The sequence below is a fragment of the Tubulanus polymorphus genome, chromosome 5 (genome assembly GCF_964204645.1).
Source record: "Tubulanus polymorphus chromosome 5, tnTubPoly1.2, whole genome shotgun sequence".
NCBI classification, from domain to species: Eukaryota; Metazoa; Nemertea; class Palaeonemertea; order Tubulaniformes; family Tubulanidae; genus Tubulanus; species Tubulanus polymorphus.
The window spans coordinates 15367149-15390489 of record NC_134029.1 but is presented as its reverse complement, the minus strand read 5'-3'; the positions used below and the strand labels follow the sequence as shown (position 1 = coordinate 15390489).

Below are 23341 nucleotides of genomic sequence, written 5' to 3'. Positions count from 1 at the left end.
TCGAATCCTTCAAATAGCTGTTTACTTACATGAAACGAATTATCAAACTACTTCTGCCGACAGCATACCAACTCGCTGACTCGCCCCAAAATGAAACGTGTCATGATAAACATCTGGAATTAAGTCAACACGGATATAGTGTTCTACCAATCGTGATCTGGAATTAAACGTAATAAAGCTACAAAATTTACAAAATGTCGGTTTCGAATCCCTCAAATAGCCTTACACTTACAAATGATGGATTATCAAACAACTATGAACTCCCACAACGCCACATGTCTTTGATAATCTACAGTGAAAACCTGGAATTAAATGAAATAAATCTTAAAATTCCGATTTGAACCCAACGTAGGCCCTCTCTCTACTTGTAGGCCTATGATCTTGAAATAGGATAAATAATGTTATGATGAAAGAGGCATAATGGTTCGGAAAAATTGAATTCAATATGGCTCTTGGCCCGGCAAAGTTTGCTTTTGAAATATCCTTTTGATTAGGCCTAGTTACACATTTTAAAAGCAAATCTCATTTTGCATCAAACTAAAAGCGGCTTTGTTGAGGAAAAGATTCGTTTGAGTCCTAAATTTATAGCCTAGAACAAATTTCTTCGTCACAGCGTGATGCACAATTTTGACTGGGTGGGTCTTATTTCCACGTGGTAGTGGACAGAAAATTTGCATAGGCCTAAAATACCAAATAATAGAATAATCTTTCTTAGGTTTCATGATAAAGATGCAGCATTAACATAGATTAATGCTTATCTTTTACAATTAGGCTTATGTTTCAAAGGAAAACGCCCACAGTTGGTCGAACAGGGGTTAGGCATTGATGGTAGAGGGGCTGTGTGTGTGAAACAGAGAGATAAAAATGCACGGGAACGAGTTTGTCGAGTGGAGCTTATTATTCCAGCAGGGATAGTGTACTATAGTCATGTTATATATCAAAATGTTCTTTATTTGTTCCGCTGCATCGCTAAAAACAAATTGAGATAGGTTTCCCTGCATTTTTTTACATATCCATCACTTACAACGATAAACGTCCGTCGCCGACTGAAAAAATCACAAAAACTTCCGCATTGAGAGCGCCACCGCACCAATTCAAATTGGATCGGAAACCCTCCAGCGATGCACTCTATGATCTTTAGAACCTGTCTTTGCTGACTGGGAATAAGATATTTCTCAGCGCGAAGGGGTCGGGGCGCAGCGTCACCAGGTCCCGCTCCGCGAGGAAGCTAGATTTTCAAAGAAATGAGTGCACGCGACGGCCGTGACCACTTGTTAGTGACGTCATCGAGAATGATGGCTCCGAGGATCGCCACATCACAGGTTACTGTGAATAAATGGGATTCGACCATTCAAAAGTTCAAAATGTACTTTCTTGTTTTGTAAAACAAGTTTATTCACGTCGTTATATAAAGCATTTTGTTTGAAACATTCTTTAATAATGTTTGTTGAGTTTAAAGCCAATTGTCGTTGTGTAATTCGATACTGGTCACTGACATCAAAGTTTTAGTTTCTGTTCACATGTTTCGACTTATAAATATCCAACTTGTATGTTCTATCTTTTAATAAAGGCCATGTGATTAATTGCGTATCACTCCATTAGTTTAAAAAGAGAGCACATATTTCGATATTGTTAAATAATTAACTACATTTTTTTCTGTCACACGTTGATTTTTACCCATCACTTATAAAGTTCAAATGTACGTGATGTATTCTGTAAGCTATGTAAGCTTGTTCTTAAAAATACACTATGAATTTTCAATTTGTACTGACCATTATAGTTTATTTTTCGTGAATAAAATTTATATTTTAATTAAATAATTTCAAAATCTTTTCTATGCCCTCTGCAACAGAAAGTTACTAAGGACTATTACATATTCAGATGTACGTTGATAATTGATTTCAATCCTCCCTTCAAATAATTATATGAACATTATTTCGGAAGATGCAGGTGGCGCACAATCATAATACATACAACTCATCAAGCTGACGAGTCGTTTCCGTAACCAATGTTACAGACGGGTAACCAATCTACTCGACTCCGCAGACAACTAAACGACCCGAGTAACCCCCAATTTGACTATAACTATAAATTATGTTATGTTAAACCGCATTGGTGTGACTTGACACGTCAAATGCGTGTCCCGTATTGATATATTTCTATTATCCACTTTTCAAACTATGAATAGCACGCCTGCTCAGAAAACCCGTTATCGCTGCTTTGCAGCTATATTTATTAGGGTTTCTGCTGCCTTCGCAGAAACCCTATTGTATTCCTGCTGATTATTATTATTATTATTACTATTATTACTACTACCACTACTACTACTACCACTACTACTACTACCACTACTACTACTACCACTACCGCTACTACCACTACCGCTACTACCACTACCGCTACTACCACTACCGCTACTACCACTACCGCTACTACCACTACCGCTACTACCACTACCGCTACTACCACTACCGCCACTACCACTACCGCCACTACCACTACCGCCACTACCACTACCGCCACTACCACTACCGCCACTACCACTACCGCCACTACCACTACCGCCACTACCACTACCGCCACTACCACTACCGCCACTACCACTACCGCCACTACCACTACCGCCACTACCACTACCGCCACTACCACTACCGCCACTACCACTACCGCCACTACCACTACCGCCACTACCACTACCGCCACTACCACTACCGCCACTACCACTACCGCCACTACCACTACCGCCACTACCACTACCGCCACTACCACTACCGCCACTACCACTACCGCCACTACCACTACCGCCACTACCACTACCGCCACTACCACTACCGCCACTACCACTACCGCCACTACCACTACCGCCACTACCACTACCGCCACTACCACTACCGCCACTACCACTACCGCCACTACCACTACCGCCACTACCACTACCGCCACTACCACTACCGCCACTACCACTACCGCCACTACCACTACCGCCACTACCACTACCGCCACTACCACTACCGCCACTACCACTACCGCCACTACCACTACCGCCACTACCACTACCGCCACTACCACTACCGCCACTACCACTACCGCCACTACCACTACCGCCACTACCACTACCGCCACTACCACTACCGCCACTACCACTACCGCCACTACCACTACCGCCACTACCACTACCGCCACTACCACTACCGCCACTACCACTACCGCCACTACCACTACCGCCACTACCACTACTACCACTACCACTACTACCACTACCACTACTACCACTACCACTACTACCACTACCACTACTACCACTACCACTACTACCACTACCACTATTACCACTACCACTATTACCACTACCACTATTACCACTACCACTATTACCACTACTACTATTATCACTACTACTATTATCACTATTATTATCACTATTATTATTACTATTATTATTATTATTATTATTATTATATTCTTTTTCACACTGGATCTTACTGAAAGGATATAAACAACTGCAACTTACTTTCACTGTCGGTGAAACCATTCTGTATCACAAGTACTACACTGCATTGACAATTACTGTACGTGATATTAATCAGAATTGCACTGTTTACTCACTGTGAGCCTCTAAACATCGAAATTTAAGCCTGATTCAAACAGTATCCATCTACGTATGTGTATTGCCTACGTGTCATTCCCACAGCGCGTCAGTGCGTCTGTTTGTGTCAGTGTCCCTATAGGCAGTAGTAGAGCGTGTGTACTAGATCTGTAGTTTTTTAGTATCTTTATATATATGTGGCGCACTGAATGGGGTCAGTCTTGAGTGAACGCAACTGAGGAATTTTTGTGCCACATATACAAGCAATAGCATCCTTGCAGTAACTTCCCTGGATAGAGCTAATGAATGCAGCTACGGTATCTATACGCGAGAGCCTGGATGGCTATATTCTGTTAGCATTACGATATTTCTTGACAGATTTACTTGAAACTTTCGTGAGATGTACGGATCACAGGTACCTTGAGGTAAGTCGAAGGGATCTTTGATTGGGGTCCCCGTTCACCCACCAGGGGGCGTTTTACTTTTGAAAATTCTGACATCGAAAAGTTACTGTGTGAGAAAAATTTTTGTCTTTGAGTTTTCAGCTTCGGCCGAGCACGAAAGTTGTTCATAACAGCCTGGAGGCTAAAAAAGTCAATGGCACGCCCTATCTGCGATTAACCGTTTGGGCTCTACGGGCTCGAAAATGGGCAACCAAATTTTTCAAAGAGATTTTTGCTCCTAGCTCCTTAACCGGTGGAGATAGAATTGTGCCTGCGACGAGTGACCAGTAGCACTAGCGAAGACGCTAGTATTGATGTATGGTATAACTATGTAGCTTATATGGTTCGCCAGTAGCGCCACCTATAAGACGCTGGAATATGCATTTAAATCTATATCGACTAAGGGTATCAATGGATTTCTATAAAAATTGATACACATGTACCTGGTTACTAAACGAAACGAACCCCTCATATGATTAGTTCCCATTTTAACCACTAGGGGGCGAAAATTTTGAAAAATCGATTCCAGCATCCATTTTTCGCATGTAATGCGGTCTGTTTATTGTGAAAATCACAAAACTTGGTATAAGTACAAAGACATGTGTGTAATATGCCATCCTGCATAAATAGTTCGTACAACTGCCACCCGGGGGCCTGTGAAAACAACGATTTTTGCTCCTAGGTCCTTAACCGTTGGCGATAGAATCGCGATTGCAATGTGTGGTTAGCAGCAATTTTTCAAAGAGATTTTTGCTCCTAGCTCCTTAACCGGTGGAGATAGAATTGTGCCTGCGACGAGTGACCAGTAGCACTAGCGAAGACGCTAGTATTGATGTATGGTATAACTATGTAGCTTATATGGTTCGCCAGTAGCGCCACCTATAAGACGCTGGAATATGCATTTAAATCTATATCGACTAAGGGTATCAATGGATTTCTATAAAAATTGATACACATGTACCTGGTTACTAAACGAAACGAACCCCTCATATGATTAGTTCCCATTTTAACCACTAGGGGGCGAAAATTTTGAAAAATCGATTCCAGCATCCATTTTTCGCATGTAATGCGGTCTGTTTATTGTGAAAATCACAAAACTTGGTATAAGTACAAAGACATGTGTGTAATATGCCATCCTGCATAAATAGTTCGTACAACTGCCACCCGGGGGCCTGTGAAAACAACGATTTTTGCTCCTAGGTCCTTAACCGTTGGCGATAGAATCGCGGTTGCAATGTGTGGTTAGCAGCCCTTTTCAAGATACTTGAAGTGATGTATGGTTTAAGTAGGTAACTTATATGGTTCTTCAGGAGCGCCACCTACATTTTGCTGGAAATACATTTTTATTCATATCTACTAAGCGGATAAAGGGATTTCTATGAAAATTGATACACGTATACCTGGATATGAGATACAACGAACCCCTCACATAATAAGTTCCTATTCTAACCAGTAGGGGCGTACATTTCGAAAACTCATTCTAACATCCGTTTCCTTACGTGTAATTCAGTCATTTTATGATAGACCTAAACAAAAACACGGTGTGAGTACATATACATAAGTATAGTACGCAAAGCGCCAAAATTAGTTCATACAACTGCCACTAGGGAATGGTAAAAATACTGTATCTTCGCTATTCTCGATTTCCTCTAAACTTGGTACATAAGTACTTTGCGCGTAGTAGCCCTTGTGGGTCAACATATCCATGTCATAAGTTGACCCCTAGGTGGCGTTCCTTTCGGTGAAATGTTTGCACGCACCCTTGTACGACAATGTATTCAGCAAGGCAGGAACCCGTTATCGCTGCTTTGCAGATATATTTATTATTTTTTCCCTTTTCCACACAGTTTTTGTTAAAAGTGTAAAGGCTTCCTTACCTTACCGATGTCGCCGATACAATCCGTATGATATCCTTCAGCTCACTTCAATCTCCAGATACTGCATGGGAATTTTGATAAATCCACGTTATAAAGGCACTGTCGAGCCGTAAACATCGGAAATTTGGCTCCGTTCAATTAGTAGCCATGTTGTGTTTCCTTTCCGACATTTCTCTCTTCTTTTTGAGGAAGAGCTATCGAATCATTCCCTCTCTTCTCCACAATCAATTTCAAAGTCAATTTTATCAATTTATTGCTCAGCGTGTCCGAGTCCAAGAGTTTACGAGCCCGGCGTTCGCGTGTCTGACAGGTTAACGGGCATTTGTTTGTTACCTCTTTAATATGTTTTATTTCTTTTTAATATGTTTTATTATTTTTTATTCCGGTTATTTCATTTAAGTATATTGCTGATCAGTTCATGTAACCAAAAGCGTCAATAAACAGATTTTGAATTGATCAAGTTTAAATCAAGGTCGTTGAGTCGCGGATGGCTACTAGAAATATAGCTGCCAAGCAGCGATGACGGGTTTTCTGCAAAGCCATTCGGAATGATAGGAATTGTAGTAAATTGAAATACCGATACATAGAATAAAATGCATTGACAGATTCGAACCTAATATGCAACCATTGTGTAAACGTCAAATGATTCAGCTTTGAAACCGAACATAAGCGGACGTACAATCAACAAATAATATGTAATAGATGAAATCTAAGTGATGGACGCCACGGTCAATGCTTGATTAAATTTTTCATAGCAAGAAATCATGTTGTCAATGAAACTGGAAAGAAAATAATCAAATTAAATCAATTTTTAGTTAAAACTTAGAAAATTGAAAATTTATGCCACAGAGTTGAGGGGTGGATGGAAAGAAGATAAAACTGTAACTCTAAGGTTTGATTCATTTCTGAAAATTGGGCTCATAAGATAAGAAAATAATGAGGAAATAGATCAAATGAAATTAAATTTTTATGCAAGAAAAAAACTTGAAACATTTCTTGTATAATTAAATATAACCTAGGTCTGTTTACCACTGTCTGCTAAAAGATTACTATTTCGATTTAGATCAAATGTATGAAGAATATTTATGGTTTTAACTTTGTAAAACCATAATGTACTATGGATATGGTGAAACTGATACCGGTACGGTATTTTTGCAAGATTGAAGAATTTTGACCTGGTTGTTAATTTGGAAATTAGCTCCATTTGAAAATAGGAAGACCAGAAGATTACTACGAATTTTTTAATTACGGTACCGTGAAAAAATGGAACGCGTTGAACATCAATCGGAATTTTTTTTTCTGCCAGAAATAATCGAATTAAATACAGCAGGAAAATGCATATGTCAATACAAAAATTGATTACTAAAATTTTTATTTGTTTCTGATCCTCCGGGAATATCGAGTATCGGCTCAAAATAAACAGTGCACGTGGCCAGCGGTACCGAATTCCTTATTTGGTGAAAGAAGGGGCGTAGACTAATGTTTTTACCGACCGCGCTGTTCTGCTGCTACTCGAGCGAGACTTGCAGATATGCGATTCGGGCCGCCGCGCTGTCGTGGAATTTTGAGTAAATCGTACGACTCTAACGCATCTCTAACCGCAGTTTTGGGGTCATAAAAATTTTATGAAATAAACGTTTCTTTAGTGCCGTGGCTTGGGATTGACTGCTCCGCGCGCGAGCATAATTCTCCGGGATTCGAACCGGTGGGCGTTGTTTTTTATTTTGAATTCGTTTTTAAACTATTCAACAACCCAATCTTGTTCTCAATATCACAAAATGAATAAATTCTGAAATCACCAGATCCAAAAGCTGCCGGATTTTAGTTATTTCGCTGCCGGATTTTAGCGTGACGTAATTCTACATCCGATTTCCCCCCATGAGATTCAAACCGGACGTCAAGTGATGTCATTTTTTTCTGACTTTGTCAGCTAGTCAGAATCAGTTAAGAAGACACTTCGTAGTATCCACATATACGCGTTTACCAAAGGGACGTCCTGAGGGGCCCGGCGTCCGTCTATTAATATGTAATAGATGAAATCGAAGTGACGGACGACTCGTCACAGCTTGATTAAATTTTTCATAGTAAGAAATCATAGCGATTCGGAAAAACAACCACAAGTACCTCAAGAACGGGGTAACGAAAACACTCAAAATATTGTCAGTGACAAGGAACACACTTAAATGTTGTTAATGAAACAGGAAAGAGAATCAACTCCAGTATATTTCATATTGAAATTGTACTGAAGTTGGACCCAAAGCATTAAATTAATGAAGAAATTAAATCAAGACTTGCAAAATTGAAAATTAATGCCAGAGTAAAGGGGTGGGAGGAAAGAAGATGAAACTGTAACTCTGTAACTGTAAGTTTTGATTCATTTCTGAAATTTGGGCTTATATTATAAGCCCAAATTTCAGAAATGAATCAAACCTCATAATTTTCTAATCTTATATTATAAGATCAAATTAAATTTAATTGTTTAATTTTTGCGAGAAAAGAACTTGAAAAATTTCTTATAAATTAGGTCTCGGTACCAATGTCTGCTGAAAAAATTATTTTTTCGATTTAGGTGTCATTTTTTTAATGGTTTAAAACTCGTGAAACCATAATGTAACCAATGACATTTCTATGGTGGAAACTGAAAGCGCTCGGCGCCCGGCGTCCGTCTATGCATATATTTGACCAGGCATTTATTTTGGCATTCAAACATCATGATACTGTATTATCACTATGCTTAAAAATGGATCTGTCCTATTAAGAACTTATCTTAAGCACCTGCTGAGTCGATAGATTGAGTGAATTTACAGACAAGAATGTATTATGATTTTGAATAGATTTAAGAAGTCAATGTTTTTATTGAAATATTTGAATAAATACATATATTGTAGTGTAGATCCAATCAATAAATTATGAATTGATTTGGTCTGGGTTTCCGGCTGAATCAAACCTCATAATTTTCTAATCTTATATTATAAGATCAAATTAAATTTAATTGTTTAATTTTTGCGAGAAAAAAACTTGAAAAATTTCTTATAAATTAGGTCTCGGTACCAATGTCTGCTGAAAAAATTATTTTTTCGATTTAGGTGTCATTTTTTTAATGGTTTAAAACTCGTGAAACCATAATGTAACCAATGACATTTCTATGGTGGAAACTGAAAGCGCCCGGCGCCCGGCGTCCGTCTATGCATTTATTTGACCAGGCATTTATTTTGGCATTCAAACATCATGATACTGTATTATCACTATGCTTAAAAATGGATCTGTCCTATTAAGAACTTATCTTAAGCACCTGCTGAGTCGATAGATTGAGTGAATTTACAGACAAGAATGTATTATGATTTTGAATAGATTTAAGAAGTCAATGTTTTTATTGAAATATTTGAATAAATACATATATTGTAGTGTAGATCCAATCAATAAATTATGAATTGATTTGGTCTGGGTTTCCGGCTGACGTTGATTTTGGCTTTTATGGATTACAAATTATATAGTGATAAACAATTGATACCTGCAACATGTGTGTAAATCAAACCTATTCCACTAGTTGTGTGTGTTTCCTAATAAATGGGAGAGCCACTCTTGATCTAAGTTATTAGAAAAATAATGTTCATTTAGTTATAGAAATTCATTGCCTTTTTGAAAATTCTGTAATAATATTTGTTCTGTCCTAATTTTTATTACTGTATGAACCAATGATATGCTTTGTAAATATGATGTAATAAAATAAATTTGAATTTGAATTAAATTTGAACATGAGAATCAAGCATAACTTGTGTTTTTTCAACTTGTCCCACTTGTCTTGTGTTAACAGTTCCAGAGTTTCAATTACAATCAAATCCAAATTGGCTAAAAAGTACATAGGACTAAATGAAATGAACCGTCAGTTACTGCAAACCTATTCCAGTGTAATGTCGATCGTGTTGAATCACTTTGCATGAGTTGAAAGAATCAGATCTTCTATGGTGCTATGGTGTATCGGTCGAAGAGAGATATCTTAGTGTTGACTGTCCTTGACCATCTAACTTCATGCGTTTGACATCGGAATCAGCATCATACCCTTTTGAACTGCAAAATATTCATTCAACATGAAAACCTACCGTACATGTGTACAGAAATCAAACTTTCACCGATGTTGGATATTTGAATGAACGTTAGGCTTATTTCAGTATTCTAAAGCAGGAAATAATAAGCCCAATCAATAGGCCCTATTCCCATTGGAACAATTGTATAATGCGTACAGTTGTACCGTACACTTATCAGTCAAGAATGGAGAAATCGGTATACCAAACCTACGAACAGCAAAATTTACATCCCTACAATGATTTCTGGTATACAAGCCGTGACGACATGTACGTTTTGGATCTAGGTTTGACTATTAATGTCAGCAGGTCAGAGAAGGCCTGGCCAAATTTAATCACATGGCTCAAATCAAACAGCCTTTCTGCGTGTGAATACTTCACTGTATTGTTTTTAAAAATAGGCCTATCGAGTGAATTAGTACATACACTGAATTAGACTTTAGGCTAGTCCTGACCAAATCCTATCCATGTTATAATGGCACCAGTTATAGTAACACCACTGTAGGGCCGACGAGAGGGAAACAGTTGTGTTTGTAGTACATAGGCATGATAGGCTTGTCGTACTCACTTAATACTTAAAACGCTGTTGTTACCTGTACGTGACTGTATGATGATTTCTGCAAGTTAGCCTATGTGAGTACGTTGACACTCAGAATCGCAATATTGGGATTCGAATACAAACGAAAAAAAAATCCAGTAGTAGTCCAGTGATTTACCCACTTATATTAAATGGCTTGGATCGAGGGGCCGTGTACTTCCATCAGTAGATTTTCACAGTCAATCGGGATAGTAGACATTGTCGACGAGTAGAATCGGTCGACCATCAGATCGTTGACATTGTCGACGAGTAGAATCGGCCGACATTAGGATTGTAGACGTTGACAACGAGTAAAATCAGTCGACGATCAAAATCAGTCCAATATAGTCCAGGCGGATTTATTTCAAATACCAGTTCGATGTGATTAGATTCTGCGCAAGATTCTACTTTTACTTGTTCTGGAGTCGAGTCATATTTTCCAGTAAAATATGATTACCGTACAGTCTTTCAAGCACAATATTTGATTGCATTTACCCAGAAAATAGTTGCAAAGTTTGACTAGTGCGTGTGTGTGCGGCGGTTCCACGCGAAATGCCGTAACTTGTATAGAAACCAACCCCCTGGGCCCGTCCCGGACATTCCTACCACCAGACATTATGAGCCTACAACTGTAACAATTCCTTTGAGGTTATAATCAATCTGTAGCGTCAGTTGATGCAGGTTCAGCGGGGAAGATGTATTTAGCCTACACGAACTGAAAATGTTGAAGGAATACATTTTCAGTGACTACGTGTTACTGTACCTATTGACTAATTAAGGGTGTTTCGTTCTTTGAGGGTTACCTAACTATTGACGCCATTTTTCACCACACACGGATGCTAATATTCGGTTGCCTCCGGACACCAAGATTCTAGGACCAAAACAAGCTCTTTTGCTTACCCATACACATTTGCATCATTGCAGTACTTTCAAATCCTGCATGGCATTTGCATCGAAATGAACCAGGGATATTGAGACACGATCCATTTCCACAGACCTCAGTCGAAATTGTGCATTCATCAATATCTGTAAAAAGTTATTTACGCATGTGTATGTAAGATAGAAATTAATTGAATGAAATTCATTTGTCCCCGATCTATCCCAGTGTATGTAGTTTTTTTCGGATTATGATTAATGGTACGGTTAGATTAGAGTTTGGACTGAGTTAACCTCGGAATAGGAACAACAAAGAGTTAGAGAGATAGAGGTACATGGAAATTCAAAAATTATTTTAAAATGATATTGTAAGCATTTTAGCCCCAATGGCTAGGGTGATTGGGACATTGTGAATCAAAATCATTATGTATTTTTGTGTACTGAAACATGGCGTGCGAATTCGAATCGTTACATGTACTTTCATGTACTGAAATAGGTAAAATGACAGAGGGATAGAATTGCTTATTTACATTCATGCTGAAATTGGCCCTTAACTTACCATTTGTTATGTTTAAATTGTCATTAACTGTTAATTCTATGAGAAGTCTTTACCTGTGCAGTTTCTTTCGTTATCATCGACACCATAGCCGGGTTTACATTTGCATTCAAATCCAGGGATCGAATTGATGCACCTTCCATTTGAACACAAGGAAGGGAAGGTTTTACATTCATCTATGTCTAAACAAACAATTATAAGGAAACCTTTGAAAATACCCTTTTCATCACAAAATTACTGATAAGTGCTGCTGGTGAAAGAATTACAACACCTACCTTCTCGTTCAGGAAAAGGCAACATTCCGTCCCCTCCAGTACAAAGTTCTCTAAATGAATCTAGCAAAACAGATGGAGTCATTTATAATCTCGTTTTTTACAGAGAAACAGCGGAAATGTTGTTTTGCGAAATTAACTGTTTTGTAGTTTTGTGAAATGTGCCTGACCGGTACCTCGAATATAATACTTTTATAGATGTGAGAGCAATGACAATACTTAATTGATATAGATTTTATTGAATGCAGTTTCCTCAGTACCAGTTGATGTTACCAACTAGCGCGTTCGATTATCTACTCCGAGTAAGTCTGAGTATACCCAGGGATCAATCAGACGCGTACGAATTAACCGTCACGTGATGGTTTGGGCTTTCCCGGCGAAGTTCAAAGTGAGCGAATCTCGGAGCAGGTAACTTTAAACTTCCCCGGGAAGCTAAAACTACCACGTGACGGATAAACCAAACGCGTCCGGCGTATGTTGTTTTGCGGAATTGACTGTATTTGTAGTTTTTTGAAATGTGCCGGTACTTCGATTATAATACTTTTAAAGATGTGAGAGCAAAGGATGTTTAATTGATATTGATTTTTATTGAATGCTGTTGCCTCAGTCCCAGTTGATGTTACCTAAATGTATTCTTAATGACGAAAAATTTCAGAGAATATCTGCAAACAAAACCAACCCATTAATTCCATACAATCTCTCCTCGTATTAGGGGTAAAAAGGTCATGACTTTTTGGCTCACTTGACACTTTTGTCCCAGTGGGCTATTGCGCTCATTTTCGTACCTCTGTCTGTCCGCCTACAGACATAATGTAGTTTTCGTAGGAATTTTCAAAATACTTTGATGTACGGTTTACAGCACTTTTGCACATGTCTCAAAAGTTTTAATGGAAATTTTGAAGACGTTTTCATAAATTGTCTTGAGCTTTCGTATGAATCCCATAAGGGCCTGTTTTGATAGCAAATAGTCAGCTACAGTATAGAACAAATATTTAAATCAGGTTGTGTATTTCATCTGTAAATAAACTGTCGCCTCCTGTCAACAAGCGACTTCAATTTAATTGCCTATAGTGTTTATTCGGAATTCTCCTTGCCAGAAGATCTTGCTACATATGAACCCTTCAGATCCACACGAGTTCACCAACAGAGGGGTGATTTGCCCAATGTTGTACGCGGAGGCTTACAACTGAGATGAATGTTATAATTAACTGATGTTGATAGAGTTGTCATGCACACAAGCCATTTAACGGACTAACTGGTGACACGAGTTCCTCACTTTAAATTAACATTGTATGATTGTGGTTGGGTTTGCAATAAAGAAGTTTCCTGTTTCTAGGCGCTATTTTGTGGCGGTCCCTCGAGGTCCCCATTGTTGCCATAATTTGTGCTCATTTTTAAAACATAAGTTTAGGTTGAATATCATATTGCTCTACAGTCCATAGCTCGATGAACTTAATCTATACACCATTTTAAAGGAAATGAAATGCATATATTTGATGGTGATTCTTGGATTTTTTGAACGCAGCAATTGAGAACAGTGACGATGTGAAACCAAGGACCGCATATCTTAACCGCGCGTTATAGTCTCAAACTCAAGCGGTTACAGATCAGTCGTCAATAAAGATATTCAAAGAAATTCAACCCATGCCCAATCTGCAAATAACCCTCTTTAACCTCTGTAAAGAATTGGAAATATAGCTTTTAGAGATGCTTAGATATTTCAAAATTGATAGATATCACGATTTCTTTAACGTGCGGTTATGTTATGCGGTCCTTGGTGTTCACATCGTCTCTGTTCTCAATTGTTGCATTCGAAAAATCCATGAATCGCCAGCAAATATCTGCATTTCATTTCCTTTAAAATGGTGCTTAAATATGATATTCAATTTAAACTTATGTTTTATAAATGTGCGCAAATTATCGCAACAATGGGACCCCGGGGGACCGCCACAAAATGGCGCCTAGAAACTGGAGACTTCTTCATTGCAAATAAATTGTAAGAGTACGATATATTTGCCAGGATAGGGTGCCATACAGAACATTTCCTTCCCAAGATATTACCTGTTCCTCTTGCTGGACACGGTTCACAATATTCACCCCAACCTCTTCCAACCGTTTTACTACAACAGCACACCGACATTTTATGTAATCCTAATGTTTGGTGGCTACAAATTCCGTTGTTAACGTACAAAAAACATTTTGATCTGCGCTCATCTAAAAAACGGAATGCACATTACAGTAATATTACCGTGGTAAATGTACGGACACAAATGTACCTCATCACCAGAAAACCCTTACTTGCAATATTGGGGACAGGAAAAAGTATGGTCATTATCACAAACAAATTTCTCAAGATTAGAAGATTTACGTAAAAATGAATACAGTTATGATGAGAACAATGATGCGTAATCGTGAGTTCAGTTGGGATCGAGTAGGAAAAAACGAATAAACCTTACGCCTATAATGTGTGTGTAGTATGGCAGCATCCTGACGTCAATTATATTTATCTTTTTTTTGTAGCTCCCAAAAACATAATTATTCTAAATAAAATCAATTGTCTGTGTGAGCAAAATCACAGAGAAAAATGGCTTATATCAATATTCACCATTTTTCTCGATGACGACCATTTTTCTGCGCGAAAAAATCACACAGAAAAGTAACTTATATCTGTATTCACCATTTTTGTCGATGGCGGCCATTTTTCTGTGTAGAAATAACACAGAAGGGCCTTTTACAGGAGGAATTAGATGATATAATTCAACACTGGAATTTCCATACAAATAGGAAAAGCAGATCGGCCACTCATTCAGCCATCGGTCGACCAAAAATTATGTATATCTAACCTAATCTATATGGTGTCAATGACTACTAGCAACCTTTGGAAATTAACGATTTGCTGCGTGTCGAAAATCTCAATATGCCTTGGACTTGTCACAAGATCAAAAAATTTGTCTCGATTACTCCAATACTTGCTGACCTACACTGGCTTACAGTCGCTATACGCATTGATTTCAAAGTTCTGCTCATGGTTTTTAAAGTATTGAATGATTTGCCACCAAGTTACATTTGTTATCTAATCACATTATATACTCCTACCAGATCCTTACGATCCACTAATACGATTTTACTAAATTCTGTCGGATTTAACACCCAACTGCCTCAGTGATCCTGCAGTGATGTAGTTACTTTTAAATTTGAGCTGAAAACTTTTCTTTTTAGGCAATATTTTAATTGACAGTTCTAATTTGTTTTTATAGCCTTGTTTATTTGTATACCGCACTGAAATGTATACGGAGCACGGTATATAAGAAATAAATATAATAATAATAATGATGATGATAATGATGATGATAATGGTAATGGTAATGGTAATGGCAATGGCAATGGCAATGGCAATGGCAATGGCAATGGCAATGGCAATGGCAATGGCAATGGCAATGGCAATGGCAATGGCAATGGCAATGGCAATGGCAATGGCAATGACAATGACAATGACAATGACAATGACAATGATAATTATTATTATAATTATAATTATAATTATAATTATTATAATTATTATAATTATAATTATAATTACAATTACAATTATAATTCAATTACAATTACAATCATAATTCAATTACGATTACAATTACGATTACAATGCCATTACAATTGCAATTGCAATTGCTATTGCTGTTGCTGTTGTTGTTGATGTTACTATTACTATTACTATTACTATTATTATTATTATTATTATTATTATTATTATTATTATTATTATTATTATTATCATTATTATTATTATTAGTGTTTCAATATTATTTCTAAAATATTGTTTAACGTGTAGTTTACTACAAGTTTTACAATGCGTAATGTTTATAGTTTGCGGCTGTTCCATTTATTATAGATATTTCTATTAAAATATCGTTAAGAAACTTAATTTGAATTATACAGTTTATTGTTAAGCTCGTGAATATATTTATGATTCCTCAAACTCTTTAAATTTTTATACCTTTTACTACATACTTCACAACACTTAATATTATTTATTCGATCTGATAGATAATTTATATTTTCTTTTAGTTCAGCGTATCTAATTTTGCATTTATCATTGAATTCTAACAACTGTTTCAATGAGTAAATTAAAAAAGAAAATAAACCTGAAAGCATAATAATTGATTTAATATTCTGTTGATTTTTATATATTAGGTGTAATATTTCTAATACCTTATTTTCACTCATTTTTATAGTTAAAATATATAAAATAAATTGAATTAAAATTCTGTTTTAATCCTCTCATTCTTTTAAATCATTAACTTTTTTATTGTTATTTCTATTTCCATTTAACTTCTTTAATTTCTTGCTCAATTTAATATTTTCATTCATCAAATCTTTTGAAATATTTTCATAATAAAAGTATAGCGCAGCTAATATTAACCCTCCAGCAACTAAATAATGTTTCAAATCACTTTTCCCAATTGGAATGCTGAAACCTTCCATTTATTTAAGAGAAAAATTAGACAGTTTATAAAATATTAAATATTTAGAGTTGAATTATCATTTTTGAGTTATGATATTTTAAACATACAGCTTAATCTTATTTCAATACATATTTATTATTCTTTTCATATTCGATATGTTTAATTGTCTGATAATGTTTTGATTTATGTGATCTTAAATATTTACCTCCACAATCACAATGTACTTTTTCATTAGGATTGAATTTTCTAATTTCATCATCTAAATTACGTTCAACTGCAATATCTTTGAATAATTTTTCATTATCTGAATCACATTGAATACCAATATTTGATGAATTTTCATGAATAGAAAATTTGTTTATTATTAAAAGTAAAATAATATAATTGTCTTTTTTCAATTCTTAAGTTAATCAAATCATTATAATCTTTTGAATGTATTAAATCATCATTTCTTTCATTAAAAGGAGTTTGAAGAATATTTATCATGTTTTCATCTAAAGTTCCTTTAAAATTTAAAAATGTATTAAATATTTTAGGATTTTTAACGCCATTATCAAAATATCAATTAGTTCAGTAATTAAATATGTTTCATTTGATAATACTTCATTAATTACAGTAATATTTTCAATTTTATAATGTCTTGCGGACACTAAATTTGTTGCTGAAATATGATTTCTAATGTTGAACTGTGAAAATAATTTATCTGTTTCATTGATTTCGATTTTGAAGTTGGGTTCTTCTTCTTTCTTCATTTAAATAACAAAACTTTTATTACAATGAATCTAACACCTATAAATATAAATATTCAATGATTTAAATATGAATTATTTCTCTCACACTTTACTCACACTTTTTATGCTTAAAAATTAGAATCTAACTCATATAAATATAAATATTCACTGTTTTAAATATGAATTATTTCACTCACACTTTACTCACACTTTTTATGTTAAAAATAAGAATTTATCATTCGAAATCTATATTCGATCTTATTTTTCTAGATTATTCTGTTAACATTTTACTCTCACTTTTAAAACATGAATATCTAAGAGTGATAGGGAATATGTTGTTCTAGATCAAAGGTTGAATGGTCGAGTGAGTAAAAAATCAAAATAAATTCGAGCTTGCGAGGATTTATTTTAATTTTTTACTCACACGACCGTTCGACCTTTGATCCAGAACAACATATTCCCTATTACTACTGAGGGGCAACCTTGTTTATCCAAATTTTACCTTGGATCTGAAGAAAAATGTTGCACCCACTATTTTAATTGACTAAAAGATAGCTTGGGGGTTAATGATCAGCGTGAGTAGGTCAATTCAACCCCGTATAGACTCAATTTTATCTTTGGCTGACTAGAACAATCCAAGTAGGGGTTGGGCGGGAGAGTAACTGCCTTAGTGCTTATGTGATGCAGCTGACAGGTTTTAATTCATTGCAAGGCGTGCAAATTTTAGAAATTATCATCCAGCCGAATTAGAAGTGAATTGTACATTTGGTGGGAAAAAGAATTGATATGCATTGGACTGGGCGATTTTGCCGAATATAATTGGATTGAATTGGATTCAAAGGTTTTTGGCTGATTGAAGGTTTATACTGAATGAAATTTAAATGAACTTGTAATCCAAGCATATGCCTTCATTGGGGCGAGAAAGCGATTCCACTCAACCTAAGATAAATTTTCATGTTGCAAGTCCTCCCAAAAACCAAATCAACTTAAAATTTGACCGAAATTCGATTTTAAATTGTTAAATTTCAGAAATTATCATTTTGTTTTAAATACCATGGAAAGACATTTCTATTCCATTGACCGCCAATGAAACGTTCGGGAATAAAGCGTTTCCGTATGAGATACAAAGATGGCTGTTCGAGTTCTTAAAATGCATAATGAAATAACTTTTCGAACATTTCGAACTCTTAAAATGCATAATGATACACTTTCGGAGAAAGTTGAAATTGAAGCATTGACATTTTTCTCGAAGTCAAATTTTTAACCTGGATTGCGTTTTATTACCGGTTAATGATCAGCGTGAGTAGGTCAATTCAACCCCGTATAGACTCAATTTTATCTTTGGGTGACTAGAACAATCCAAGTAGGGGTTGGGCGGGAGAGTAACTGCCTTAGTGTTTATGTGATGCAGCTGACAGGTTTTAATTCATTGCAACCTAAGATAAATTTTCATGTTGCAAGTCCTCCCAAAAACCAAATCAACTTAAAATTTGACTGAAATTCGATTTTTAATTGTTAAATTTGAGAAATTATCATTTTGTTTTAAATACCATGGAAAGACATTTCTATTCCATTGACCGCCAATAAAACGTTCGGGAATAAAGCGTTTCCGTATGAGATACAAAGATGGCTGTTCGAGTTCTTAGAATGCATAATGAAATAACTTTTCGAACATTTCGAACTCTTAAAATGCATAATGATACACTTTCGGAGAAAGTTGAAATTGAAGCATTGACATTTTTCTCGAAGTCTAATTTTTAACCTGGATTGCATTTTATTACCGGAAAATTGAATGGATTCCTACTGAATTAGAATTTAAATTTAAAAAAAGTATAATTCTTAAATTTCGATTTCGTTTTATTTCTATATATCATACGTATACACCATGTCCATATCCCATAACTGGGCTTTGATCCCACCAGCAAAAGGTTTGTTAAACATTTAATTTTATTCAGCATAGTGTTCAAATTCATCTGGAAGTTCCCGGGTTTTACCACATGCATGACCGATGGTTTTGCAAATTTCGGCTATGTGACTAGAAGTGATCGAAATGCTTCCCTCGCTCAGAATATCACTTCCAGTGCAAAACCGTAGGAAATAGGCAAGTTGTTCTTTGTCGAGTCCTTTGACATGTCTTTATCGCCGATTTGAGAGTTTCCCTCACAGATACGTATACATAACCAAAGAATGAGTCCTCGAGGTTAGACATAGGATAGCCATACGTGAAACTTTCACAAAATGGCGGTGCCAATTTTACCGCCAAATGTCCACTTTCTTCATAGCCCTTTATTTTTATTGGTGCATGAGCCATCAATTTTTCTCGATAAAATCGTGGCGTATAAAAGGCACTCGAACTTCGTCACCGACAGTGTTCTGAATATAAAACCTTTAGCAAAAAGCACCGAACGCGTCAAGGATTACCCCTGTTCCTGCGCCGACCTCTTACTTTTCGTCTAAAATCCGTTTTATTTCAAGGGAGCAGTGTAGAATATCTGAGTTGCTAAATACGACTACAGACAATATTCACATTGTGAATGACAAGAACTTCTTTCGCATCTATTTCATTATGGACTGAAGTGTTTGCAGAGGTGCTAGTGGACGGGAATACATTTGTTGCGATATTGACAGGTTCAATTATGAAAATATAATTTGTAATTCGCAAAACGAAATACGTGATTTTCAATTCTTAAAACGTAAAATATAATTTGTAATTAATGAAACCTAATTCACGATATTTCGCAATTATATAAAATCGTGACCTAATTAATTTTACGTTTGTAATTTAAAGGTAAAACATAACCCGTAATTCGAAATGACGCTTCAGCACTTTCATAACCACATGATCTAAAATCGTCCAAATTTCGCGAAGAAAAAATCGATCATATTGTTACAGCGCTGTGTCTGGTTACATGCCTATGGCGAAAAAGGAAACAATAGGATAGGCCTATGACTTTGTACCTAACCTTCACTTTTTCTAAGTTATCGATGATCCTTTCATCAATGTTCAACGAGTGAAGGTGTTCTTTGAAAGCCTTGTCCATTGGTCTGTTATCTGTAATGACTAGTTACGTAAAACTTTGCCACGGAATGTGTCGGCAACACCGTGCGTGGAGGAAACTGCAAGCGGCTATTTCGCAAACAAGAATATTTCATCGTTCCCACAATTATATGAATTCAAAATTCCCAAGTTTTTTCCAGATATTTCATGGGTAATTTTTTAATTTTCCCAAATGAATCTCAACCACCCATCGTGCTACTGTCAACATTTAAGTGGTGACTGGTTGATAAAGGTGAGTCCCAAGCGAAATCGTCGAAGAAAGTTGCCCTCGGCAAAAGCAATACGATAAATGTAATGAATTTCCCAAATATTTCCCTAATATGAGGACTTTTTTTCCAATTTCGAAATATTTAAAAACTGGGAATTATCATTTCAAAATTCCCAAGATTTTTTCCGATTTCTCTGTTCTGTGGGGACCAAGATATTTCCACGCAGTTAAATGGCCGTCATCGAGAAAAATGGTAAATATAAATATAAATTATTTTTCCGTGTGATTTTTTTCACGCAGAAAAATGGCCGCCATCGAGAAAATGGTATAAATATAAATATTTATTCTGTGTGATTTATTCACCCAGAAAAATGGCCGCCATCGAGAAAAAATGGTAAATATAAATATATATTATTTTTCTGTGTGATTTTTCCACGCAGAAAAATGGCCGCAATCGAAAAAATGGTGAACATGATGAATGGTAAATAAAACATAAATTATTTTGTGTGTGAATGGTCACAAAGAAAATCAATTTCATTTAAAATAATTATGTTTTGGGAGCTACAAAAAACAAGAGCCCCAAGGGGCACTATGGCAAGTCTGTCAGCTTTTCATAAAATGACAAATATTGCATTCTGTAAAGGTAAATTCGTCCAGATACACTGCCAGCTCATAGACTTGTCAATCCCAGGCTAACACAATTCAATGTTATTTTCATAAGTAGCACAGACAGCGACTGGAGCTGGCAGGAACAAATACCCCAGATAAATCTTTTCCTTTGGTCGTATTGATTTGAATGCGGAATAGAATTTAATTTTCTGAAACTAACTCAATAAAACAAAATTGAATTGGATTGCTACTTTTCATGTAGTAAAATTGAATTAGGTTTGGTATTTTTTGCAGAATAAAATTTGATTGAATATTCAGTTTGAGAACATGGCTAATTAGCATATCAAGGTCATCCATCCGATTTGAGAAAAAGCTATTTTTCGCGGACTTTGCACAATTGTTAATGATATATTCTGTAGTGCAAATGAAAATATTCCTCCCAAAAACCAAATCAACTAAAGAGTTCACAGAAATCGATAGTAATACGATTAAAATAGTTTTAGATCTTAAAATAAAACCCGGAATTAATACGGTAGACGATACCGTGGGTTCACGTGATCGCCTGCTGATGTCTGTGGTGTCAAAGGTGTCTGTGGTGTCTTTGCTTTCTTATAAATTTCTTATAAGCTCTAATAAATTTCTTATAAGCTCTTATAAATTTCAACGAGACCCTCTTTCAAAATTCAGCTTCATAGGGGTTGGAGAATGGATAATGCTCTAATGATTGATTTGTATGAATATATGCTCAGTTGTACAGTCAAAGAGCCTTTACTCTGGAAACCATGTCATTTTAATTCGCTCCATTTGTATAGTAATAGGCTCAGCTTACGGCTGGCCTGATAAAATATAATTGACGTCAGGATGCTGCCGTAGTGTAGAGTGCACGTTGATTTATAGTTAATAGTGTGCGCTCAGACAAATCGAGCAACTATTATTCATCCAAAACCATACATTGATTCAAGTTCAGTTCATACCGAAAAATTACCTCAAATGAATTAAAATTTATTTTGTTTTGGTATGTGAGTTAGTTATCTATTGAATGAGATCGTAATGATCATTTTGATGAATAGGACACCTCGATCTTTAACGCCCTTTGCAGTATTAAGATAAAGTTTATCTCTGGAGGTTGCATGACAGTATGTTACCATTACGTCAAAACGGAAATTAATAAATTATGAATCAAAACTTGATTATATTCACATTGTGCCTATTTTACCTTTGCATTTGGTGCCTGATGCATCAAGTCTGAATCCCGGAGGACACTGGCATAAAAAGGACCCTATATTGTTTACACATCGGCCGTCTTTACACGCTTCCGGGTATAAATTGCACTCATTTATGTCTGAAACGTTGAGAATGAAAAATGTTTCAATATTTACCTTAGATGCATGATCTTCTGTCCATAGGGAATTAATAATTACTCACCAATACATCTACTCCCATCATGTTCATAGCCTTTGGCACATAACCCTGATAAAACCGTTAAAATAAGAGGGTACAAATAATATATCTTATGTTATCAATTCAAAAAGATTTCCATGCTGCAGGTAAATATTAGAAGTTGTAATAGTAATTTTGATAGTTTTCATACTTCATACCAGACATTTAACTGTGAATTTGATATCATTAAACTCTGTGAAACTCGGACGTCTAATAATGATGATAATTCGTCCATGTACAAAAATGTACAAAATCAACGGTTTTAATAGTATATTTTTCAGTAGAGGTAATCAATCTTGAGCTGGTGGAGGTGTAGCAATATATGTAAACGATTATTTGACTGTAAAATATGATAGTTTAGAACCCCTTTTTATAGAACTTTCAAAAGGACTTAGTATTGGAGTAGTATATAGGACAGATAATGACTTAACTAATTTTCAAGAGGACCTTGAACTTCTCCATGATTAGAACAGAAACCAATAAGAAATATTTCATTATGAGTGATTTCAACATAAACCTAATGTATACAAACTTATCTCCTACTAAATTTGTTGACTGTA

At 35.9% G+C, this 23341-nt stretch overlaps 1 protein-coding gene across 1 annotated transcript in view; it reads right to left on the bottom strand.

Annotated features, from left to right (window-relative positions):
* LOC141906266 (fibrillin-3-like) overlaps positions 1–23341 on the bottom strand; it is a 769611-nt gene that overhangs the window by 448139 nt on the left and 298131 nt on the right. The window contains exons 22-27 of the mRNA XM_074795508.1: positions 22767–22811; positions 22558–22683; positions 14331–14483; positions 12273–12332; positions 12054–12179; positions 11466–11591 (exon numbers count right to left, since the gene is read on the bottom strand). Of these exons, the coding sequence (XP_074651609.1) occupies positions 11466–11591; positions 12054–12179; positions 12273–12332; positions 14331–14483; positions 22558–22683; positions 22767–22811 (636 nt within the window). The remainder of the gene's footprint in view (positions 1–11465; positions 11592–12053; positions 12180–12272; positions 12333–14330; positions 14484–22557; positions 22684–22766; positions 22812–23341) is intronic.